We start from the raw sequence: 25,781 nt of genomic DNA on the forward strand, positions 1-25,781 counted from the left end.
TATATACCAATAGTATTTGTTTTAATTTTAATTACGTATTTTGTGCTTTTTACCGTATTTTTCGCTCTATAGGACAAACTTTTTCCCCTCCAAAAATTAAGGGGAAATGTGTGTGCGTCCTATGGAGCGAATGCAGGCTCCCTAGCTTCAGCGATAGCAACGCGAAGCCTCCGAAGCTTGTGCTCCGGAGGCTTCGCGTTGCTTTCGCTGAAGCCAGGAGAGTCTGGTCTTTGAGGCTGGCGGTGGGGGAAAGCAGCGCTTCCCCCCACCGCCAGCCCCACAGGCTCGGGGGGGTAGCGGGAAGGTCGAAAAGCCTGCAGGAGCTGTGCGCTCTTTAAAGGGTGCGCGGCTCCTGTGGGCTTTTGCGGGAGATCGGGGAATTCCCCCACCTCCCGCAAAAGCACGAAAAGCCACGCACCCTTTAAAGGCTGCACGGCTTCTGCGGGCTTTTCTACGAGGTGGGGGAATTCCCCCACCTCCTAGAAAAGCCAGCAGGAGCCGCACAGCCTTTAAAGAGCGCACCGCTCTTGGGGGCTTTTCCCCAAGGAGGGACTGACTGGCCGAGTCAGTCCCTTCTCCCTCCTGTGGGCTTTTGCGGGAGATGGGGGAATTCCCCCACCTCCCGCAATTGCAGGGAGAAGGTCTGGGAGAAGTGCACAGGATCCGTGCAGCCTGTCCGCTGCTCCCAGAGCTGGGGGGGGGGGGGGAATCATATTTTTTTCATTGATTTCCCTCTCTGAAAACTAGGTGCACCCTATGGTCAGGTGCGCCCTATAGAGCGAAAAATACGGTATATTGTAATTTTATTTTGTGAACTACCCTGAGATCTACGTGTATCAGGCGGTATACAAATTTAATTAACAACAGCAACAACTTGAATTTGGCCTGGCGATGAATCAGTGCAGATCTCTGATTGGGATGATTCATGCCAAAAAAAGGGCTGCAAAATAGTGTTGCAAAGTATAAAAGCCCAAGTTGTGCAAACCACTAAGGTATAACAAATACCTGCAATGAGAATTCAAAATAAACAGGTGTCACTGGAACAATAGCAGCAATTTTTATAAAAACGGGAGTGAAGAGATAACGGCACGGCGAGTTCTAGCCGAAAATGGCTCACTCAGTACTAGGAAATTCAATTCCTCACCAGATATGCGACCGTAGCCAGTTCGTAGATGATGGACTGAGCGCCCAATTCGACCACGCTGATCATGCCTTGGGGAGGACAGAGGAAGAAAAGGAGACACAGAAGAATTATGGAGGAGAACTGAAAGCAGGTGAGTCATCAGAGGCCAAAAATAAGGAGATGGGAGATGCTGGTCTTTAGACTTAATGGCAGACGTGTGAATGGGTAGGAGGTCCTGGCCTGGTCCAATTGGACACAGCTCACTCTCTGCACCAGCAAGAATGAATGAATGAATGAATCTTTATTTGCGTCAGCTATCGGCCATAGCAGGAAAACAACATTAAGGTATACAAAGGACAGAAATAAAAAGTTAATTATATAAAATACATTTTTGGGTTTTGAATCAATAGTCAAATAGCGGATAAATAGCTAAAAACCTTGCAACCTTTGCTGTCACCTGCTCATCTTGATCTGCCAAGAGAAAGGACACTGGGGCAGTGGTTGGGCGACCCGGAATGGACAGCAAAAGAGGGGTGATAATCTCATTCGTCTCTATAAGGAGTGCAAGACAGAAGGGCATGCACCACCGATTCTGTACTGCCATCTCCACAGGGGCATAAGCGTTTTTTTGTGTGGAATCTGTTGGAATCGTCCCTTGAGTCCAGCCGAGGGCAACACATTCCATCTTGCGAGAGTAAAAGTGCGTCTATATTTTAGAATTGCTAGGTTATGCAGATCGGGTGCCAGAGAGTCAAAATGGGAAGGTGGAAAATAGTCACGCCATGGGCAAAAGTTCCTTATTGCGGCCAAGTTGTTCTGACACTCGGTATCATTTAAAGGTAAAGGGACCCCTGACCATTAGGTCCAGTTGTGGCCGACTCTGGGGTTGCGGCGCTCATCTCCCTTTATTGGCCGAGGGAGCCGGCGTACAGCTTCTGGGTCATGTGGCCAGCATGACTGAGCCGCTTCTGGCGAACCAGAGCAGCGCACAGAAGCACCGTTTACCTTCCCGCTGGAGCGGTACCTATTTATCTACTTGCACTTTGACATGCTTTCGAACTGCTAGGTTGGTGGGAGCTGGGACCGAGCAACGGGAGCTCACCCCATTGCGGGGATTCAAACCACCGACCTTCTGATCTGCAAGCCCTAGGCTCTGCGGTTTGACCCACAGCGCCACCCGCGTCCCTCTTCGGTATCATTTAGGCGCTGACAAATTAGACTGCTTTCTTTACTAAAACCCAAAGCGAGTAGCTGTTGTGGTGATAAACCACAAGAGTGAAGCTATGGATAGACAATTTTAGACTTGTGACAATCTTGTAGCACTAGGGATATTACACCAGGGGGATCTGAGTTTAGGAGAAGCCAATAGCTAAAGTGTCCTGCGCCAGATCCGTAATTCTACAGAGGGAAGATTAGCCTCTGGGAGCAATGATGCATTTGGGGCACCAGCAAGACTTGAGGGAACAGGGAGCCCGATCTGTGCTGCTCTGCAGTGCCGCCGCAGGTCGTGGCGAGAAAGGGGTACTGCGGTTTGTTGACTTGGAAAGGTACGAAGCAGGGGAATAGAGATGCAGGACAGGGAAGCAGACAGAGACACGGCCTTAGCCTCACCCGCCAGGAAGCTGCCGATCTCAAATGTCCACCACTCGATGCAGATCATCAGCATGCTGGGAAGGGCCAGGCGGATGAAGGAGCCCCACTCCTGCAAGCAGTCCAGCGTCCAGCCTGCAAGAACCAGCAGAAAGAGGCTTCCAGATTCCAGAAGCTTTGATTGGCCGCGCGTCACGTGACCCACCCTGACCTATCACTGCAAAGGGGCTCCCTTAAAAGGCTTTTTCCCCACCGCAGTCGCCCGCAAACTGCACAGGACATTGCCAGAGGGGTTTCGCTCTCCCCTCCTTCCACGCTGCCTTGTCGAAGGCAAAAATTAAAAAATAATCCCCAGGTTTAACGCCTCGCAGAGAGCCCAGGGGTGGGTGTCACAGTTATAGTGCTGGACTAGGGACCTCGGAGGCCACCGTTCAAAACCCGACTCAGCCACCGGGTGATCCTTCGGCTGGCCGCTGTTTCTTAGCCTAGCCCAGTGGTGTAGCGTGGGTTGTCAGCACCCGGGGCAAGGCAAGTAATTTGCGCCCCCTAACCCGTGGATTTTAGTAGGGTCAGAGAGCTGCGAGTGCGAGCGTGCCCCCCCCAGATGTTGTGCCCGGTGCGGCCGGGCCCCCCTGCGCCCCCCACGCTACGCCACTGGCCTAGCCTACCTCACAGGGTTGTTGAGAGGAAATAAAACAGGGGGGAGACAGAATGGCCTTCTTTGAGCTCCTTGGAGGAATGGTGGTATATAAATTTTAATAAAAAGCAATTAATAATAATAATAATAATAAAATAATACCTCCCCAGGTCTCCTTGTGTATCTTCTTCCACCACACATACAGGAAGAGGAGGAGGGCCTGCAAATTCTGAGACAGCGTGTTGGCCCACGCAGAGCCCCTGTGAAACAGTGAGGGAAAATTGAAGCAAGTTAGGAGGAAGGAATAATTGAGAGAACGTCTGGTTCGGTTTTTCTTTAGGCTGGTGGTCCTAGTAACACATTGCCATGTAGTTTTATGAGTGGGTGGCGGGGCTGGCAGCAGATTTCTTTGCAATCATGAGAACTAGAAACTTAGCTTCATTTTTTTTAAAATTAGGGAGGAGATACAATGGTACCTCAGGTTACATACACTTCAGGTTACAGACTCCGCTAACCCAGAAATAGTGCTTCAGGTTAAGAACTTTGCTTCAGGATAAGAACAGAAATCGGGCTCCAGCGGCGCAGCAGCAGCGGGAGGCCCCATTAGCTAAAGTGGTGCTTCAGGTTAAGAACAGTTTCAGGTTAAGAACGGACCTCCAGAACGTATTAAGTACTTAACCTGAGGTACCACTGTAGTAATAATAGTAATAATAACAACAACAATAATAATAATGAATTTTATTTATACCCCGCCCACCCCGGCCAAAACCGGGCTCAGAGCGGCTAACATCAAATATATAACATATTACCATAAAAACAAGCAATCAATAAAAATGCAACCTAAAATCAAATCAGATTCAAAGTGAAATCCAATCAGATGGCAACCCGCAAATTAGGAATGGGGACCTTAAATGCACACAGATATGTGTGCCCAGGCCGTAACACAGCAGATAAAACACTCCCACTGCCCCCGGTTGCCTAGCATTGAAATAAGCCAGCGTGTCATAGAATCATAGAATTGTACTGTGGGAAGGCACCCCAAAGGCCATCTAGTCTAACCCCGTCCACACCAAAATGGCTCACAGACTGGATATCAAAGAAGGAGGGTGTCAACAGCCTGTTGCTTCTCCTGTTGCAGAGGCAAGGGTGGCAAATGTTTGGGGGGTCGCAGCCCCGTGATATCCTGTAGGGCACGGGGTCACCATGAGCAAAACTTTCCCCAGAGATCTTACAAGTCTATGCAAGGGCAAACCGGATCCCAAGCTGTCCAGGAATTTCTGTGTTAGCAACAAGACCTGAACCCTGAACCCCGAACTTACACCACTCCTAGCCCAAAGGAGTAAAGGAAGACGGTGTTCATGATCACGTTCAGGATATTGGCCACGACGCCCATGATCACCTGGGGCAGGAGGATAGCCTGGGATCCGGGGGGAAGAAAAAGGGGAAATTAAGTACACCGCCCCAGCCAGCCAGCCCCTTCCCACACCCAGTTAAGGCTCCCAGTTTGCATCTCCCCACCTCCCTCAACCGCCAAACCCCAGAGGAATTGCCCTCAGGCCTGGATCCCTTTGGGGAAAGGTTGACAAAAGATTTGGAAAGTCTCTCCAGCATCCCTCTCTGCTCCCGCCAGCCCCCCCAGCAGTCTTTTAACGGTTCAAAATGTGCTTGACTGTGTTAGGCTGCTAAAGAATAAATCAAATGAGAAGCTGGGAAAGGGTCTCTGAGCCGGCTGGCGCCTGGCCTCCCACTGCCCCACCCCACTCCAAAAACACATTTCATAATAATAATAATAATAATAATAATATTTTATTTATACCCCGCCCTCCCCAGCCAAGACCGGGCTGAGGGCAGCTAACACCAGGTATAAAACAATCGATTAAAATCAAACTTAAAAACAAGATTAAAATACAGTGTTAAAATGCAGCCTCGTTTCGGCAGAAACTCAAATCAAAACCTTTTGGGGATGAAAACGTCAAATCTTCACCAAGGCCAACTACCTAGACTATCCAAAATCCCAAAGGAAATATTTGCACAACCCCCTTGGCGCAGCAATGACCCCCCCAACCTCCCCCTAAGCAGGCGAATGGGTCCATACCTGGCTCTGCAAATAACGGGTTTGTAGCTGATAGATGAAAGCTGCCTGGAAAGGGTGGGGGGAAATAAACCACAGAACCGTGTTAGATTACATTTCTTTTGGTGGTGGCTTGACTTGAGCAACTAGGCCCGAAGAATCCTTTGCCCTTGCCCCAGATGATTCCCAGCATTCCCAGTTAATTCCCAGTTTGGACTGGGATGCCACAGAGCATGTCGGCGGATTAGCAGGTCATAAGATGGTCAGAAGAGCCCAGGGGACCTCTCTCGCCTCCTGTTCTCTAGGAGGCCAAACAAATACCCCAGTGGGAAGCCCGGAAGCAGGATTCGAACTCTCCACCCTCTTGCAATTGCCGGCAGCTGCCTCCGACCGCAGAGGCGGATCATCGCCATTGTGGCTAGTGCCCATCGACAGCATCGCCCTCCCTGGATTTGCCTGCTTCCAAATAGCCATGACAGGGACATGGGTGGCGCTGTGGGTTAAACAGAGCCTAGGACTTGCCGATCAGAAGGTTTGAATCCCCGCAATGGGGTGAGCTTCCGTTCCTCAGTCCCTGCTCCTGCCAACTTAGCAGTTCAAAAGCACGTCAAAGTGCAAGTAGATAAATAGGTACCACTCCGTGCGCTGCTCTGGTTCGCCAGAAGCGGCTTAGTCATGCTGGCCACATGACCCAGAAGCTGTATGCCGGCTCCCTCGGCCCGTAAAGCGAGATGAGCGCCGCAACCCCAGAGTCGGCCACGACTGGACCTAAGGGTCAGGGGTCCCTTTACCTTTAAATAGCCATGACCCGCAAACCTAAAAATCCTTCCGTGCATTTTTACTTGCTTTCGGAAGCTGCCCAGAACTATATGGGAAAACGCCGGGGTATGAATCTGTTTCTAAATGAAGGACTAACATCCGAGCCCCATCTCTGAGACACAGTTCCCCGAAGCGAACTTAAGGCACTTCTGAGATCGCAATTGCTTTAAACGGCAAGTGTAAACGGGAACAAGGAATCTGGGTGAGGGGTGCAGAGAGCAAAGAAGGGGAGATTTTTTTTTATTTTTTAAAGAAACAACACTTACTGGGAGTGCTGGAATAAATATCATCACGTAAACCTGAGTCAACCTGAAAGACATCAACAGAAATTTTATTCTTCTTCCCAGGCACAGCGGATAGGAACTTAACGGGTTCATTGGTTACATCGGAAGCTCGCAGGTCTAGGAGAATCCAAAGCAGGGATTCAACCCTGCAGATAGTTATCCAGAGGTAGACTCCCAGATCTGTAGGCTCCAGTTCATGCCATTATTCATCCGTCTATCATTCCGTTTATAGTTCACCTTGTCCTTCAAGGAGCTTGAAGTGGTGTGCATGGCTCTTCTCTCCCCCCCCCCCTTTTAGCCTCACAACAGCCCTGCAGGTTAGGTTTATAGCAGGCTTCTCCAACCTCGGCCCTCCAGATGTTTTTGGCCTACAACTCCCATGATCCCTAGCTAGCAGGACCAGCAGTCAGGGATGATGGGAATTGTAGTCTCAAAACAGCTGGAGGGCCGAGGCTGAGGAAGCCTGGTTTATAGCCAGTGGTGTAGCGTGGGTTGTCAGCACCCGGGGCAAGGCAAGTAATTTGTGCCCCCTAACCCGTGGATTTGCGCCCCCTAATCCCCAGATGTTGCGCCCAGTGCGGCCGGCCCCCCTGCACCCCCATGCTACGCCACTGTTTATAGCTAAAGCAAACCAATCTTCTAACTTTCAACATGTTGAAATATACATTTTTTTAAAAAAACAGAAGCTTTTTTACTTGGTATTATAGGTCAGGACATTAATAGGCAAGATGTTAAATTGTTTTTATATGCAACAACAGCGGCAAGAGTATTGTTAGCAAAGAAATGGAAACAAGAAGAAATTCCGACGAAAGAAGAATGGCAGACGAAATTAATGGACTACACAGAATTGGACAAAATGACAGGAAGGATTCGAAACCTGCGGGACCCGAGATTTACAGAAGATTGGAAGAAGTACATGAATTATTTGAAGAGCAACTGTAATCAACAAATTATGCTAGTAGGACTACAAGAAGTTTTGTAAGGAGAAATATACGAAGTGTTACAAAGTAGAAAAAGATAGAGATATTGGCTATGAGTTTGAAATGTAATAAGGAAGATGCAAACTAAGAGATTAGATTGGAAAATTTTCAGACAGGCTTGATGGAAGTCAAAAATTTGAATAAGATGTAAAAGTATGTTTAATTACTGTTGAAAATGATATGTTAAAAAAAACTAATAAAAATTATAATAAAAAAACCAAAAAGAACCCCAAACCAATCTTCAGGTGTTTTTTTGTGACCGGGAGAGCAGAAGTTATGAAAATGTTTGGGTTTTTTTAATCAGGTGTTTCTGCCCACCTGAAGGAAGGTTTGAGGTCCTGAAGATGTCTCTTGAGAAAGAGAGAGAGAGGGATAGGGAGTTCTCAAAGCCCAGGGAGCAGAGATTTAAGCCCCGAATGTGAGAACAGAAGGGAGCAACAGTAGGAAGTGCAGAATTGTGTGTGTCCTGCAAACCGAATTACTCAAAAGCACAAACCGGCTTCAAAGCGAGGATCAGCTCTTTTTAAGTTCCTAGTCCTTAAGGACGCAAAGACCAAACTTGTGCAGAAACGCCTGATTGTAAAAAAACCCCAAAAGATTCTGGGAAAGGTGAGTTTCCCAGATTGTTGGGAGGCTGACACTTTGCCCAGCTTCCTTTCAGATTCTCAGGGCAGCTACAAAAGGTTAAATCTAGTTCCTTAACAGTACAGGTGTGAGCATCCTTGCTCAAAAGTAGGTTGCTCTGAGTAGAACTAGCACTCTAGCAAGTGTTAAGGATTTCAGCCCTTGGGCCTTGCACAGCGGCACAGTTTTGCTTCAGAACCTGTGCTTTATAATAATAATAATTTATTACTTATACCTCACCCATCTGGCCGGGTCTCCCCAGCCACTCTGGGCAGCTCCCAACAGAACATAAAAAACACGAAAAAACATCAAACATTAAAAACTTCCCCAAACAGGGCTGCCTTCACATGTCTTCTAAAAGTCAGATAGTTGTTTATTTCCTTGACACCTGGTGGGAGGGCGTTCCACAGGGCAGGCACCACCACCGAGAAGGCCCTCTGCCTGGTTCCCTGTAACCTCACTTCTTGCAGGGAGGGAACCGCCAGAAGGCCGTCGGTGCTGGACCTCAGTGTCCGGGCTGAACGATGGGGGTGGAGACGCTCCTTCAGGTATACTGGACCGAGGCGTTTAGGGCTTTTAAAGTCAGCACCAACACTTTGAATTGTGCTGGGAAACGTCCTGGGAGCCAATGTAGGACTTTCAAAACCGGTGTTATGTGGTCTCGGCGGCCGCTCCCAGTCACCAGTCTAGCTGCCGCATTCTGGGTTAGTTGCAGTTTCCAGGTCACCTTCAAAGGGAGCCCCACGTAGAGCGCATTGCAGTAGTCCAAGCAGGAGATAACTTGAGCAAAGAGGCTTGGCAGAGGAGTTTTCCAGTTTTACTTGCCGCTCACGTAAAGGCCGGAAAACCTTAAGGACTAGGAGCTTGGAACCGATTTGGAAAACAGTGTCAGGAGATGGGAAGAGGGAAGCAGTTTGAGGAAAAGCTGCGAAGGGTGGATCAAGTGGGATGTAAACACAGGAGCAGTCAATGACAACATTCCTAGAGTGTACATGTTAGAACATGGGGAGGGATGTCTGTCTAGCAAGCAGGTAAACTTCCTGGGGACGGACTTCCTCCGCATGTGACCAGAGGTGGGTGTGGCCTCACCTGTGCAGGTAAATGATAAAAGCACAGGGCAGGCAGCCATCTCTCTCTCTCTGCCATCTTCCTTCGATGAGGAAACGTCTAAGGATGCTCTCTTGGCTCCCAGCCAAGAGAGGAGATAAGGACTATCTTGCTACAAGATAGATTCTAAATGTATTTTACCTTTTTAAGCTAAAAAATTCCTTCCAGTAGCACCTTAAAGACCAACTAAGTTAGTTCTTGGTATGAGCTTTCGTGTGCATGCACACTTCTTCAGATGCACAGTGTATCTGTGTATCTGAAGAAGTGTGCCTGCACACGAAAGCTCATACCAAGAACTAACTTAGTTGGTCTTGAAGGTGCTACTGGAAGGAATTTTTTTGTTTTGACTATGGCAGACCAACACGGCTACCTATCTGTAACCTTTTTAAGCTGTCTGCCTTCTGGGATCATATTGTGAACAGAACGTGAGTAAACTCTTTTATACTTTTATAAAGACTGTGTTGTGTCTTGTATTTTAAGAGGGAACAAAGGGGATATTAAGTTGTGGATTGACATAGCAGCCGGCACAGCGATTTCTTCAAGTAGCTCTTTATTTTGTAAGCTGGAATAGAACTGACTGCAAACAGCTCAGCCGGCCTGCTTTTATAGGCAGCCGGCTGTCAACATTGTAACAACCACAGCCCAGAGTTCCCGCCTAAAATAACTGCCGCGGACCTGAGTGAAAACTATCTACAGACCTGAGTGAAAACTATATACAGTATCCCCCTGTTGGCCCAGGGTGAAACTACACTACATAACACCCCTCCCCACCGAGATAAGGCGTTAGTTACAATCGTAATGGTTTCCTTATATACAGCACTACGCGTAATGGTTCAATTAGGCACAAAAGCATATCGGTTACATTTCCCATACTTAGACCAACAGTGATACATGTCCAACAACATAGTCCTTTAAATAAGTTGGGCGCTTGGAAACTCTGCCAGACCGCCGGGGACTGGTAGCCAAGTCCGGAGGGCCACACAGTTCTTGCTGAGGCTGTGGTGCGACCCTAGGTGGCGTTGGAACCAACTCCCCTGGATCCGCTGCTGTGGGTGGAGCCTCCGCAAGTGGAGTGGTCTGAGTCTGTTCTGAAGCGGCTTGGTTCGGCTCCACGCTGGCAGTTTGCGAGGGAGGTGTAGGTGGGGCCTCGCCATCTGTACGTGTCTCTTCTGGAGCTGCAAGCGCAGTTGGGGGCACCTCGGTAGTGTCCAAGTTCCCAACCCTGCGCCTAAGCTGGTCTATGTGCCGTCGCCACAAGCGTCCATCTTCGAGTGCCACCTGGTACGAGCGAGGTCCAGTGACTCCCACTACTGTGGCTGGCACCCAAGGAATGTCCCCCACATAGTTCCGGGCAAAGACCTGGTTTCCTGGGACAAATGACCGTGGCGCGTTGGCACAGCCTGGGGGTTCAGCCACGGCAAAGTCCGGGTGTAGCCGGTCGAGCGGTGACCTGAGGCGGCGGCCCATAAGCAGTTCAGCAGGACTCCTCCCTGTGGCCGCATGAGGGGTGATGTGTTGCACGAACAAGTATTCGGCGACCCGCTCATGCCAGTCTCCCCGGTCCAGGCGCGCCAGTGCCTCTTTTGCCGAGCGCACCATTCTTTCCGCTTGCCCGTTGCTGGATGGATGAAAGGGTGCCGTTAGGGCATGGCGGATGCCCAGTCCCAAAAGATACCGCTCAAAGGTGCCTGACGTGAACTGCGGTCCGTTGTCAGAGACAAGGACATCAGGACACCCATGCGTTGCAAACAGGCCTCGCAGCACCCGGATGACAGCTTCGGTAGTGGTGGAGGGCATCAGGGTGACCTCCAGCCATTTGGAATAGGCGTCCACCACTACCATAAAGGTCCGGCCGTGAAAGGGGCCAGCCAGATCGATGTGCACCCTCGACCAGGGTGTCTTTGGCGTCTCCCAGGTGTGTCCCTTAGCTGCCGGTGGTGCAGGCCTCGACTCTTGGCACGCTTGACAGGCGGACACCCAGGCAGTGATGGCATCGTCCATATTAGGCCACCAGACGTAACACCGAGCCAATGCCTTCATTTTGACAATTCCCGGGTGGCCAACGTGCAGAGCCTCCAGGACGCGCTGACGGAGTCCCTGGGGAATCACGACGCGGTCTCCCCACAGCAGACAGCCGCGATGAGCTGAGAGTTCATGTTGTCTGGTTGCGAAGGGCTGGAACTCCGATGCAAAAGGCCCTTGTGGCCACCCCCTCCACACCCAGTTGAGCACCCGGCTGATGGTGCGATCCTAGGCAGACGCGGAGGCCACAGTGGTAGCTGATACAGGCGCTGCCGGAAGATCCTCAATCAGAAGGAGCGATGAAGCTGGAGCCGGGTCTTCCACAAATGCTGGAAGAGGGCAACGGCTGAGGGCGTCGGCATGGCCCATCGATTTCCCCGGGCGATGGATGAGCCGGTAGTGGTAGGCAGCCAGGAAAACAGTCCATCGCAGCATGCGTGGCGAGAGGACCGGTGGAGTTGGACGATCACCGGCGAGGAGGCCCAGGAGTGGCTTGTGGTCAGTGATGAGGTCAAAAGTCCTGCCATAGAGGTATTCATGGAACCTCTTCACTCCAGCCACAAGTGCCAATGCCTCCTTGTCGAGCTGGCTGTAATTCCGTTCCGTTGGAGATAGTGTCCTGGAAAAGTAGGCGAGCGGTGCTTCTCTTCCATCTGGAAAACGGTGACTAAGGACAGCACCGATGCCAAAAGGTGAGGCGTCGCAGGCAAGGACCAGCGGCCTGGATTCACTGTACTGTACCAGCACACTGTCTGAAGAAAGGAGAGCCTTGACCGCGTTGAAGGCCGCCGTCTCCCGATGACCCCAGGCCCAAGGCGTCTTAGTGCTAAGGAGTCAGTGAAGAGGCTCAGCCACTGTGGCTTTGTGGGGCAGGAACATGTTATAAAAGTTCAGCAGCCCCAGGAATGCCTGCAACTCCGTTTTGTTCTTTGGGGTGGGGGCCTGCTGGATAGCGCGGATCTTGGATGTGGTTGGGTGAAGGCCGGAGGCATCGATAAGATAGCCCAGGAACTCTACCTGTGGAACGGCGATCTGGCACTTCTCCCTCTTTACCTTGAGCCCGGCCTCTTGGAACCTGGTCAGCACGGCACGGAGGCGCTCGAACAGCTGCTGGTGTGAGTCTGCAGACACCAAGACGTCATCAAAATATGGTACCACGCCCGGAAGCCCTTGCAGGAGACGCTCCATAAGGCTTTGGAAGATTCCAGGAGCCACACTCACCCCGAACTGCAACCGGCGGCAACGGAATGCCCCCCGGTGGGTGACGATCGTCTGGGCTTCAGCAGTGGCATCATCAACTGGCAGTTGTTGATATGCTTGGGCAAGGTCCAGCTTAGCGAAGACCTTACCCTCACCCAGGGAATGCAGCAGGTGTTGGACAACAGGAACCGGATAAGCGTGCTGCTGAAGTGCCTTGTTGATCGTGCACTTGTAGTCAGCGCAGATTCTCACCGACCCATCTGGCTTGACAGGCGTGACGATGGGGGTTTCCCACTTGGCGTGGTCAACCGGCTCCAAAACTCCTTGGGCAATCAGTTTGTCCAGTTGTTCGTCCACCTTAGCCTTGAGAGCAAAGGGAACCCGGCGTGGCTTTAGCTTGATGGGGGCGACTTGTGGATCAAGGCTAAAGGAGATGGGCGTACCTGTATATTGCCCCAAGGTGCCGTCAAAAACCTCGGCAAAGTCTTTGACCAGACCCTCAGTCTCTGCGTTAGAGATGCAGTTGATGCCGGTGACTTCCAGGCCGAGGGCATCAAACCAGTCTAGCCCTAGGAGGCTTGGCCGCTGACCTTCGACCACCACCAACCGGAGCAGGCCCGAAAAATCCTTGAAGGCGATCCGGAACCGGCCAACGCCTACCACGGGAATGTCGTTTCCCTGGTAGTCTCTCAGGTGTACGCGGTGAGAGTTGAGTTGCCTCTTGGACACTCTGGGTACCAGTCTTTTGATGGTGCTCCATGACACGATGGACAGGGCAGACCCGGTGTCGATCTCCATGTTACATGGAGCTCCTTCAATGAGCACCGTGGCGTTCAGCTTGCGTCGCGTAGGCGAGTCGGTTTGGCCAATTGTGGTTCCAGACGGGCAGCGGCAGTTGGTGAGAGCGAAACAACTTTCCTTGGCAGACTGGAGTGAAGACTTGGACTTGCGAGTCGATGAAGGGGGGGTGTCAGACGGAGCCGATCGGCAGACCTTAGCGATGTGGCCCCTTCTGGAACACTTCCTACAGATGGCGTCTCTGAATCGACACTTGGCACGGGAATGGTTGCCTCCGCAGCCGGCACATTCCGGTTGGCCCTTGGACTTCTGTTGGAACTTCCTGCGCTCCCGCTTTGTCTGGTGCACGTCATCGTCTTCACTGGAGGATGCCTCATCACTGCTGGCCTCTTCATGATGCACCGGAACTGGCTCCCTAGCAAGACGCGGGCTGCTGGACTTGCGGATCTCCTGGGCGGAGCGTTCAGCAGCTTCTGAGGCCACAGCCTCCTCAATGGCTTTCTGTAGTGTGAGGTCTGGCTTGGCTAGGAGACGCCGTTGCAGATGGATGTCCCGGACCCCGCAGACGATTCGATCCATCAGGGCATCGTCTAAGTCTCGGAACTCACAGTGCATTGCAGCCTGTCGCAGGGCGGTGGTGTAGCTGTTGATTGACTCCCCCTCTGCCTGGTTCCGGTGGTAGAATGCATGGCAGGCAGCAATCTTGGACGGCTTTGGTGCATAGTGGTTGCGGAGCTTCTCTTGGATCGTGTCCCATGGTGTTGCCTGGACTGCTTCAGGCGCAACCAATGCTCGGGCCGTCTCAAACACCTCAGGCCCACAGAGGCTGAGGAATAGGCCCCGCTTCCGATCCTTTGATACTGCTGTCAGCTCGTTGGCTTGGAGGTAGCAGTCGAACCGAGCGAGGTAGGAGTCCCATGATTCAGAGGCTGGCGCAAACGGCAGTAGAGGCACAAGTGAAGCCATGATTCCGATGCCGGCGTGAAGGGCGATGGATGGAACACAGTGCTCTAGCCAGAACAGTCAGCTCTGAATTGGTTCTGCCCAGTGATTTCGCTCAGTGATTTCGCTCTGTGATTCAGCTCAGTGATTCAGCTCAGTTCAGAGGCTGGCCGCATCTGGCTGTGCTCTGATGTCCATCCATCCCATCCTCGTCGCCAGTATTAAGTTGTGGGTTGACATAGCAGCCGGCACAGCGATTTCTTCAAGTAGCTCTTTATTTTGTAAGCTGGAATAGAACTGACTGCAAACAGCTCAGCCGGCCTGCTTTTATAGGCAGCCGGCTGTCAACATTGTAACAACCACAGCCCAGAGTTCCCGCCTAAAATAACTGCCGCGGACCTGAGTGAAAACTATCTACAGACCTGAGTGAAAACTATATACAGTATCCCCCTGTTGGCCCAGGGTGAAACTACACTACATAACAGGGGAAATTACCAGAGTAATTATTATAGAGGTTCTAGCGAACCTGTGCAGACGTTACCGTTGCGAACTAAAAGGGGAATGTTTATAAACTCTCCTGATATTTTGGGAACTTGTTAGCACAAGTTGGATAAGGATATAATTAGTCAATATATCCTCTCCTGCACCCCTAAACATTCCCACAGCTCCCCACTCCCCACCCCACCCTGAGATGTTTGCTGTAAAGGTATGTGTGCATTTGCATGCAAGGAGCGAGCGCAACTAACCTGGAGACTTCTGGGTCCTGCCTGCAGAGAAGCAAGATCTGCTCTGTGTTGATGAAGAAGGCCCAGCAGGGGAAGCAGAAGAGGAGCAGGATAAGGATCCCCCGTTGCAGGATGGTCCCCACGCGCTTCACGTTCTTGCTCCCGTACGTCTGATCCAAAAAAGGGATGAAAGCAAAAATTAAATCGGCCGCTGCTCCTTGCACCGCTGCAAAGCTCTGCCCAATTTTGGCTGTTATTCATTCAGGGTAAGGGGATAAACTTGGGCATCAGGATGAAACCCTCCAGGCATCTCTGATAAGAGGCGAGGTGGCCTCCTCGGGGACGTATTGCACCCCTCTCCGGGTGTGCCATGTGGCATAGTGGTTAGAGCCCTTGCTTCGCAAGCAGAAGCTGCCAGGTTCAATAATAGTACAGTGGTACCTCGGGTTACATACACTTCAAGTTACATACGCTTCAGGTTACAGACTCCACTAACCCAGAAATATTACCTCGGGTTAAGAACTTTGCTTCAGGATGAGAATAGAAATCGTGCAGCGGGAGCGGGAGGCCCCATTAGCTAAAGTGGGGCTTCAGTTAAGAACAGTTTCAGGTTAAGAACGGACCTCCGGAACGAATTAAGTTCTTAACCTGAGTTACCACTGTAATTTTATTATTTGTGTCCCAGCCACTCTGGGCAGCTTCCAACAAAATATAAAAACACAGGAAGACGTGGGGAAATGGGGAAATATAATCCTTGGCATCTTGAGGGTTTTTTAAAAGGATCAGCTAGCCAGGTGATGGGGGGGGGGAAGCCTGGGGAGCTGCTGCCAACCAGAGCAGGGAATACTGGGCTAGGTGGGTAGAAGAAGTCAGATGTGGTACTGAGGAGCTCCCTATGCGGTGTTTGGACATACCTGAGACATGAGAGTGTCACACACAGATGCCAATCCGGTGCCCACGGAAATGCCAATCACATTGATGACCTGGGAGGTAGGAGTGATGAGAGAAAGGGAGGGTGTCACGGTCAGTGGAAGAACAACTGCTTGGCATGCAAAAAGTCCCAGGTTCGGACCCCAGCAGCATCTCCAGCTACAGCTGGGAACGCCCCCTGCCCAAAACTCTGGAGAGCTGCTGCCAGCCAGTGCAGACAACACTAGATAGGCCATTGCGCCAGCTCAGGATATATGACAGCTTCCTGGCCTCCTAACAAAATCAGCTCCTGTTATTCAGAACCACGAGGAGCTGCCACTTGACTCTTAAGGGAAAGATCAGAGTTCCAGGTTCGGCATGTCCGCCATTTCTAGGTAGGGCTGAAACCCCGGCAAGCCGCTGCTGCCAGTCAGTGCAGGCAGTGCTGAGGCAGACGCCCCCTTGGCCCGACTCGGCGTCAGCAGCTTCCTGCGTTCCACGTGAAATCAGAACCATGAGGACTGGGATCTTGGCTCTGCTTTTAGCGAGAGGGGCTGCAGCTCGAGGGTGGAGCACTTGCCCCAGCTCTCAGGGAGCGGGGCAGCCCAGGGGTCTGGCTGAGCGCAAGGCAGCTCTTTACGTACCGATACAGCGAGGGTGACGGCATCCAGCTCGACTTTGCCCAGGTGGCCGCAGAAGATGGAGCTCACCACACTGATCAGGAAGCCCAGAAGCTGCGCCACAAACTAAGGAGGAAGGGTAAGGCGTGAGCGCATCCCATCGCTGCGACCCCAAGCACACAATTAAACTGCGGAACTCAGTCCTGCAGGAGGTGGTGGCAGCAGCGGTGTAGCATGGGGCGGCTGCCCGGGGCACAAAATTCTTCTTCTTTTTTTACATAATTTTTATTAAATTTTCTGTTTTACAATTTTAAATATTCATTTAAACAACCTTAAAATATCAGTCGTTTCCCTTCTTCTCGTTCGTTTCGCATAACGTAAATCCCTGCGTATTTTATATTCTCAGAGGCGCAAAATTTCAGAAGGCAAAGAAGAAGTGGTAATAATGAATAAAAACACAGCTCAACCTCCCCCTTGTTGCATAAATCTGTGCCACGGGACCCCTAGGGTCATCCAGGCCAACCCGCTGCAACGTGCTAACCACCTGTAATTTTAATAATAATAATAATAATAATAATAATAATAATAATAATAATAATAATTTTTATTTATACCCGGCCCACCCCAGCCAAGACCATGCTCAGGGCGGCTAACACCCGATATAAAACAAATTGATTGAAATACAACTTAAAAACAAGATTAAAATACATTAAAACACAACATTAAAACATTTAAATACAGCCTCAATACTCCAATACTCTCGCTCAGAAAATCTCCCAATGTTCACATGAGTAGATTAAGGAGTCCATCTGGGTGGTGGCTGGTTGCCAGGGTGCCCTCTGCAGGTTTGGAAAGATTCCCACTTGGGTAGATCACTGAGCTGTTGCCCCTTCGTCCCAGCCTATCGGCAGACTGTGCCAATGCTATTTGCCTTGCCCCGGGCACTGGCAACCCACGCTGCGTCACTGAGTGGCAGCCACTAACTCAGATGCCTATAAAAGAGGCTTAGCCAAGTTTGCGGAGGATAGGTTTCTCTGTTGCCACTAGCCACGGTGGTTCTGCTCTGCTTCTGTGGTTGGAGGGAGGGCAGTGCTTCCGAACATGTACAAGCCACAGGCTCTTGCACCCGCGTCCTGCTCGAGGGCTTCCTATTGGGGGCATCTGCTGGACATCACTATGAGAACAGGCCGCCTCCGAGACTCAGGAACTTTCTACCATATGTGGTGGATATGTAGGAAAATACAGGTATTCTGGGAGAGTATCCATGCAGAACTGCAAAAAATGCTAAATATCTCTTTCAATAAAAAAAAGAGGCCTACCTCCTGGGAATAACAGATTTGGATATTCCACAAAGGAGGAAGGGTATCTTTTTATATGCGACAGCGGCATCAAGAGTTTTGATCGCAGCAAAATGGAAGAGTAATGAAATCCCCTCTATACAAGATTGGATCCAAAAGCTGACAGAATATGCCGAATTAGATGGTCTATCAGAAAAAATAAAGAATAAATCAAAACAGGAATTTGTTTGAAAATGGGAGGTTTTCAAAGAATATCTGAAAAATAAATATAGTAGTTTAAATTCTGTTGCAGCATTCGAGGAACTTCAGTAATAGTTGCAAGGTAGATATAAGAAATATAAATCTAAGTTTAATTATGATAAAAGTGTGTATTGGCAATAAGTAATATGAAATTGAAATATGGAATAGACGGGAGGTTGGGTCTGTAGTGTTAAGACCAATCTATGTTTTATTGTTTGCTATGAAAATTATGTGTCTATGGTTATTCTTGTGTGTAATTTGGTATTTGGTTTTTTTTTCTTGTTGTATCAATAAAAATCTTTTTTTTTTTAAAAAAGTGAGAGAACAGGCCGCCTCCCCGCCTCCCGAACGCAAGGTCTCGGCGCACGGAACAACCCCGAGTGTTTTGTCACGCAGAAGCTAGCTTTCTACCTGCAGGGAGCCTGCAATGTTCCTCCAAAAAATGGTTCAAAAAATTTCCACTCCCCCCCCCCCCCGCGGCTCGCAGAACCTCTCCCGTGTGTCTTGGCCCTGTGGAGTTTGAACTGGCTTTGGGTTCCAGGAACCAGGGCCCAATCCAAAGCGGTGCACAGCTTATGCGAAGCTCATCGCTACCCCAGGGCAGCAATCTTTCGCCCTGACAAGGATCTGGGAGGGGAAAGAGAAAATAAGCGTTTTGTTTCCTGACCGCGCGATGGCGGGGAGAGGTTTATGACAGCAGTCCTCTAATCCTGGACATGCCCTGACACAAATATGTGGATTTTTTTTTTGGAGGGTGGGGGGAAGTAGAGAAGAGGCAATGTGCTGTTAGCTGAATGGCCCAATCCGGAACACGTCAATAGAGAAACCCAGCAGAGGACACGAATAACAGTCAGATCCTTGGCTCCTTTAGCCTAAGGATCAATGTTCCTGCTATTTCCAGAGCTCAGGCGCTGTGTGGAGTTGCAGAATACTCCCCAAAATTTTAATGTGACCAAAAACGTCTCAGTGAAGACTGAGTGTGCTTGGCGATCCTGGAATGCTGATAGACTTTTGGGAGAAGGGGGAAAGGGAGTGGAGCTCAGTGGTAAGAGCATCTGTTTGAACTCAGTCCTGGGTTCGATTTTCGGTATCACCAAGTAGGACTAGGGGAAAGGCACTGTGCCTAAAACCCTGGAGAGCTGCTGCTGGTCAGTGTCGACAGTACTGTGCTTGATGGACCAAAAGGTCAACTCATCACAAGGCAGCTTTCTAAATTCTCATGGCGGGGGGGGAGGGGCTAGAATCTGGAAGAGCAGCACTTCACGCTGCAACATTTTGTCGCAGCGCACATTTGTCCTGTTCCTCCCCCACACAACTAGGATTGAACCTGGGACTTTTTATGCAAAGCATGTGCTCAAGGAACAAGTCAGACCTTCAGACACACACAAACCCTCAACCCCAGGGCATGAAAGTTTCAAAAGGTGCCATTATCTGGCAGCAAAGAACTTCCGAGCCAAAGTCAGATGCTTGCAAGATGGACAATGAACAAAAGGCTGTTTGGGATTGAAGGAACTGATTCCTCTCCCCCTGTTCCAAAGGGACAGGACAGCTGACCCAAACATAAGATCACACACATAAACACACACAAGCACTTTCAAGTTCAGGATGCACAAGTCCCCAGGTTCTTTCATTCTTTCTTTTTAAGAAAAATGTTGTGATCTGCCAAGCAAATTCAAAATTTTAAGTTTGTGTTTGTTGTACAGTGGTACCTCGGGTTACATACGCTTCCGGTTACATAGGCTTCATAGACTCCCCTAACCCAGAAATATTACCTTGGGTTAAGAACTTTGCTCCAGGATGAGAACAGAAATCGCGCAGCGGCAGCAGGAGGCCCCATTAGCTAAAGTGGTGATTCAGGTTAAGAACCGTTTCAGGTTAAGAACGGACCTCCGGAACGAATTAAGTACGTAACCAGAGGCACCACTGTATCTTTTTAGCCGAGTTAATTTCAAGGGGATATATTTGCCGTGCTGTGCCAAACACAAACAAAGAAATCTGAATCTACGGCCCGGAGCATTTTGCAAGGCTCCTTTGCACGATAACCAAAATAAGCAGGCCTCCCAGGAACTGAGCAAGCTCCAGCCCCAGGGTCCTTTGCAAGCAGTGGGGGAGGCGGGGGCCACGGATCGAAGCCCACACGCCTTCCAGGATCTGAACAGAAAGGCCAACAAGCAGCTCCCTGCAAAACCTCAGGTCCCTGGCATGCAAGCCGAAGAAAAGCTGGTGGACAACTCAGTTCTAGGTCCTCCTTGTAAAAGTTGCAAGAGCTCTGCTGCTTTGCCAGAGGAGCCAAGGGGAGCGGAAATCAAGTATCAGAACAGCCAACGCCAATATTAGATTAAGAGGCAACTGAGCAGAATAATAAAATATGGGAGTTTCAGTGTTTTTATTTTAGAAGAACAGAAAAAGTGAGACATCGTTGTGTGGCCCAGCAAACGTCTTTTTAAAAATGTTTTAAATGATTGTTGTGAGTTCTTTTTATCGATAAGGTTAGAATTTTAGCTCTTTTGTAAACCGTTTTGAGGTGGAGTTTTTCTTTTCCAATCAAGCAGCGTATAAAATTCGGGAAGTAGTTCATTGGGAAGAGGGACTTATTGTTAAACCAATCTGGAAATGGAAGCTTTGTGAGGGAAACTGGGCTAACTCCTAATAAACCCCAGCACCCTTAACAAACTACAGTTCCCAGGGTCCTTTGGGGGAAGCCCTGGTCCTGTATACCTGAAGGAGCATCTCCACCCCCATCATTCAGTCTGGACACTGAGGTCCAGTGCTGAGGGCCTTCTGGCGGTTCCCTCATTGCGAGAAGTGAGGTTACAGGGAACCAGACAGAGGGCCTTCTCAGTGGTGGCGCCCGCCCTGTGGAACACCCTCCCATCAGATGTCAAGGAAATAAGCAGCTATCTTATTTCTAAAAGACATCTGAAGGCAGCCCTGTTCAGGGAAGTTTTTAATATTTAATGCTGTATTGTTTTTAACATTCGATTGGGAGCCGCCCAGAGTGGCTGGGGAAACTCAGCCAGATGGGCGGGGTATAAATAATAAATTGTTGTTGTTGTTGTTTAGTCGTTTAGTCGTGTCTGACTCTTTGTGACCCCCTGGACCAGAGCATACCAGGCCCTCCTGTCTTCCACTGCCTCCTGCAGTTTGGTCAAACTCATGCTGGTAGCTTCGAGAACACTGTCCAACCATCTCATCCTCTGTCATCCCCTTATCCTTGTGCCCTCCATCTTTCCCAACATCAGGGACTTTTCCAGGGAGACTTCTCATGAGGTGGCCAAAGTCTTGGAGCCTCAGCTTCAGGATGTGTCCTTCCGGTGAGCACTCAGGGCTGATTTCCTGAAGAATGGAGAGGTTTGATCTTCTTGCAGTCCATGGGACTCTCAAGAGTCTCCTCCAGCACCAGAATTCAAAAGCATCAATTCTTCGGTGATCAGCCTTCTTGATGGTCCAGCTCTCACTTCCATACATCACTACTGGGAAAACCATAGCTTTAACTATACGGACCTTTGTTGGCAAGGTGATGTCTCTGCTTTTTAAGATGCTGTTATTATTATTATTAAAAGCTTAACATGAGCCCAGTGTGTGATGCAGCAGCAAAAAAGAGCTAATGCTATTCTTGCCTGCATCAACAGAAGAAGTCTAGTGTGCGGATCAAGGGAAGGAATAGTCTGACTCTATTCTGCTTTGGTCAGACCACACCTGGAAGACTGTGTCCAGTTCTGGTCACCCCAATTTAAGAAGGATGTTGACAAGCTGGAAAGTGTGCAGAGGAGGGCAACCAAGATGATCAAGGGTCTGGAAACCAAGCCTGATGAGGAGTGGTTGAAGGAGCTGAGTATGTTTAGCCTGGAAAAGAGGAGACTAAGAAGAGATATGATAGCCATCTTCAAATATCTTAAGGGCTATCACATGGAAGATGGAGCGAGCTTGTTTTCTCCCGCTCTGGGGGGGTAGGACCTGAACCAATTGCTTCAAGTTACAAGAAAGGAGATTCCGACTAAACATCAGGAAGAACTTTCTGACAGTAAGAGCAGTTCAACAGTTGAGATTTGTGCGGGTTGGACTAGATGACCCTAGGGGTCCCTTCCAACTATATGATTCTATGAAAGTGGTATGATACAGCTTTAAATGCACTGTGAAGACGGAGGCCTTACTTTTGTACTATAGGCTGCACATTTCAGCCGTGCAGAAGCCAGAGGTTTTCACACACATCTCGCCATCCCAGCAAACAAACGGGTTTTTTATTTTTTTACAGTTCAAGGACACATTCCAAACAGTTAAAGAACTCAAAAAAGGCAGAAAGTGTGGGGCGCGACCCGAGGAGAACATCAAGGGCCAGAAAGAGAGAGCCAGAGGGCCGCATCCGGACCCCCAGGCCTGATATCCCCCCCCCCACCCCTAATCTAGTCTAACCCTCCCCCCTCAATTTGGTGCAGGATCTATAATGCAGGATAAAACAATGTTTTCAGCTTTGCCTCGTGGTTTTATCTGGGTGGGTCTTGTCTATATTGTATTGTTCTGGTGTGAGAGGTCTTGGCAAAGGAGCCTGCCCTGAAAGGCAGATTAGAAAATCTCTTTTTTAAGAAAACAAAAGCACTTTCGGTTCCATCATGTGCCAATTTCCATGCAAAAATAAAGATTTTTTAAAAACAGCCATTCGCGTAAGGTTTCGTGCAAGAGGTCACAAGGCTGAGCCGGAAAATGAAATGTGTACTTTAGTTTTTAGCAGGTCGTAAAAAAGGCTCAGGGTGGGGTCTCTGGGCCCCAATAAGCTCAGACTTTGGACCCCCCCACCTCCTTCCCTTATCAAGGGGTGAGTCCACCTTTGGGCAAGGACAAGATAGGGTGGGTCTCTTGAGACCACAGCTGTGGGGTAGACCACCTGCTTTGCATGCAGACGGTTCAACTTCCAGTGGCATCTCCTGGTAGGGAATGTCCCCTAGCCTGAAACTCTGGAGAGCTGCTGCCAGTCAGTGCAGACAACACTGGGTTAAATGGACCGGTGAACTGACTCAGCTTAAGGCAGTTCAACAGAAATCAGCCCTTCGTTCAGAACCATGAGGACTAGAACCTTGTTCTATTTTCAGAGGACGTAGTGCAGTTCTGTCTCAATTTCCTCCTTCCCCTCCTCTTCCCTTCCTCCTGCCTTTCCTCTATTCACCTCTCATTTCATTCTTTTCTTTTTCTCTGCCTTTCTCCCATTTTCTCATCCTTCATCCTTCTTTTGTTGGGGGGGGTGATTTCACAGACAGGATTTGGGTATCCTGGCCCTTCACTTTCACCCCGCGCCTCCCAGTACATCTCCTGCGGGTTGCATCCAATGCTGGCTCTGCTCACTCACAGTAGACCCATTGAAATGAAGGGGCACGGCTGACTCACCCATTCTGACGGGGTTAAGCTTGGTCAGGGACAACCCCATTATTTTGTTCCGTCTTTCAAATAAAAATTATACACTGCTTGATTGTGAGAGGGAGAAAATCAGAGCAGTTTGCGAAAACAACGGAAGAGTGAGATTTATCAGTCAAAACAGAAGCAATTATTTTTTAAAAATAGAATTGGCGGTAAATGGAACACTAGATTAAAAGCCATTTCAGCGCTACAGATTTTTATTCCTCCCCTCCCATTTTATTCTCCCCAGATCTCTCTCTGACCCATAGCTGTCAACTTTTCCCTTTTCTTGCGAGGAATCCTATTCGGAATAAGGGAATTTCCCTTTAAAAAGGGGAAACGTTGACAGCTATGCTCTGATCTCTCATTTCTGTCTCTCCGCCTCATTCCTTGATCCTGACGATCATTGATCCTGCTGCTTCCGTCCCCCGCACAACAACCCTGCGAGGGTGCTCTAACCACTGCACCACCGCTGCCCTTCCCCCCCGCGGGAGAGAGATCGCGGTTCTCCTTCTGGTCCCCCCCCCCTGCCCTCCTTCCTCACCACGGGGCCGCCGATCTGGACCAGCTCGCGGGCTTCTCGCCAGGCGCCGACGGGGACGAGGCGGCGGAGGCTCCGGCCGCAGCAGGAGGGCGAGGGCGGCGGCGGCGGAGGCAGCGGCCGGATCTCCTGGGGCTCGTCCCCCTCGGCGCCTCGCTTCTCCTCCAGCCTCCGCATCGTCCTCCTCCCCGGCGGGGCGAGGGAGCAGCAGCGGCGGCAGCAGCAGGAGCTCCGAGCGGCAGCGCCAACGGCCGCGCCGTCCAGCCCAGCCAAAGCATCGCTCCCCGGCGGCGGCCACGTGCAGCGCAGGCGGGCCAGGGGGGCGGGCGCGCCGAGGGGAATCCCCTTCCCCATTGGGCGGAGCCGGCGGTGACGCGCGCGCCGCGGGAAGGGGGGGAAACACCCCGGACCCCCAAATCGGATGGGCGGTCGGGGTCAATTTTATGATTGATTTCACATTTTGTTGTTGTTGTTGTTGTTGTTGTTGTTGTTGTTGTTGTTGTTGTTGTTGTTGTTGTTGTTGTTGTTGTTGTAAATTAATTAATTACTTGCCCAGCCCTTCACCCAGGGCACGTTACAACCATTAAAACAAAATATTAAATAGCAAATAGAAAATGTTGATTCAAATTGATTTACTCTATTATCTTCCCTTCACCCTAAGGCCCCAGGGCACACCGCAACAATTAAAATACGATATTTAAAAATGATTATCAAAGGAATGAATGAAGTTTATTCTAATTGGTTTTATTTTTATTATTATCAATATTAATTTACTGCTATTCACCATAAAGTCCCTGGGCAGGTCACAGCAATCCACATGCAATATTAAATAATTATTATTAAATGTAAAAAAATAAAAAAAATTCCTTCCAATAGCACCTTCGAGACCAACTAAGTTTGTTACTGGTGTGAGCTTTCGACTATGGCAGACCAACTAGAATTATTAAATGTATGAGTAGAAATGATTATGAAATGAAATTAAATTTATTATTCATATTCATATTCCCTGTCCTTTCCTCCAAGGTGTTTGAGGCAGCATGAGTTACCCCACCACGATTTTTTAAAATCTTCACAACCCTGTGAGGGAGGTTAAGCTCAGAGAAATAATAATAATAATAATAATAATAATAATAATAATAATAATAATAATAATTTATTATTTGTACCCCGCCCATCTGGTTGGGTTTCCCCAGCCACTCTGGGCGGCTTCCAACAAAGGTGAAAAATACACTAAAATGTCACATATTAAAAACTTCCCTGAACAGGGCTGCCTTCAGATGTCTTCTGAATGTCAGGTAGATGTTTATCGCTTTGACATCTGGTGGGAGGGCGTTCCACAGGGCGGGTGCCACTACCGAGAAGGCCCTCTGCCTGGTTCCCTGTAACTTGGCCTCTCACAGTGAGGGAACCGCCAGAAGGCCCTCGGAGCTGGACCTCAGTGTCCGGGCAGAACGATGGGGGAGGAGACGCTCCTTCAGATATACTGGACTGAGGCCGTTTAGGGCTTTAAAGGTCAGCACCAACACTTTGAATTGTGCTCGGAAACGTACTGGGAGCCAATGTAGGTCTTTCAAGACCGGTGTTATATGGTCTCGGCGGCCGCTCCCAGTCAACAGTCTAGCTGCCGCGTTCTGGATTAGTTGTAGTTTCCGGGTCACCTACAAAGGTAGCCCCACGTAGAGCGCATTGCAGTAGTCCAAGCGGGAGATAACCAGAGCATGCACCACTCTGGCGAGACAGTCCGCAGGCAGATAGGGTCTCAGCCTACGTACCAGATGGAGCTGGTAAACAGTGTTTAAACAGGCCCAGGGTCACTTAGTGAGACCGCATTGGGAGTGGGGGGTTTGAACCTGTCTAAGGTCA

The 25,781-nt window shown here is 49.8% G+C and overlaps 1 protein-coding gene across 4 annotated transcripts in view; it reads right to left on the reverse strand.

The window, feature by feature from the left end:
• LOC309357845 (multidrug and toxin extrusion protein 2-like) overlaps positions 1–24,197 on the reverse strand; it is a 36,100-nt gene extending 11,903 nt beyond the window's left edge. Inside the window, exons 1-10 of one of the 4 annotated variants that reach the window (XM_081890406.1) lie at positions 23,922–24,193; positions 16,476–16,577; positions 15,837–15,905; positions 14,944–15,092; positions 6,507–6,549; positions 5,446–5,490; positions 4,670–4,767; positions 3,513–3,610; positions 2,735–2,848; positions 1,145–1,212 (exon numbers count right to left, since the gene is read on the reverse strand). In XM_081890406.1, the coding sequence (XP_081746532.1) occupies positions 1,145–1,212; positions 2,735–2,848; positions 3,513–3,610; positions 4,670–4,767; positions 5,446–5,490; positions 6,507–6,549; positions 14,944–15,092; positions 15,837–15,905; positions 16,476–16,577; positions 23,922–24,095 (960 nt within the window). In that variant the 5' untranslated portion in view covers positions 24,096–24,193. Of the gene's footprint in view, positions 1–1,144; positions 1,213–2,734; positions 2,849–3,512; positions 3,611–4,669; positions 4,768–5,445; positions 5,491–6,506; positions 6,550–14,943; positions 15,093–15,836; positions 15,906–16,475; positions 16,578–17,209; positions 17,605–18,400; positions 18,543–23,921 lie in introns of those variants that run through there. The other 3 variants (XM_081890408.1, XM_081890409.1, XM_081890407.1) reach the window with 3 other exon arrangements.
• Between the last annotated feature and the right edge of the window lie 1,584 nt (positions 24,198–25,781).

The sequence above is a fragment of the Podarcis melisellensis genome (assembly GCF_964234715.1).
Source record: "Podarcis melisellensis genome assembly, chromosome: 15".
Taxonomy (NCBI): Eukaryota; Metazoa; Chordata; class Lepidosauria; order Squamata; family Lacertidae; genus Podarcis; species Podarcis melisellensis.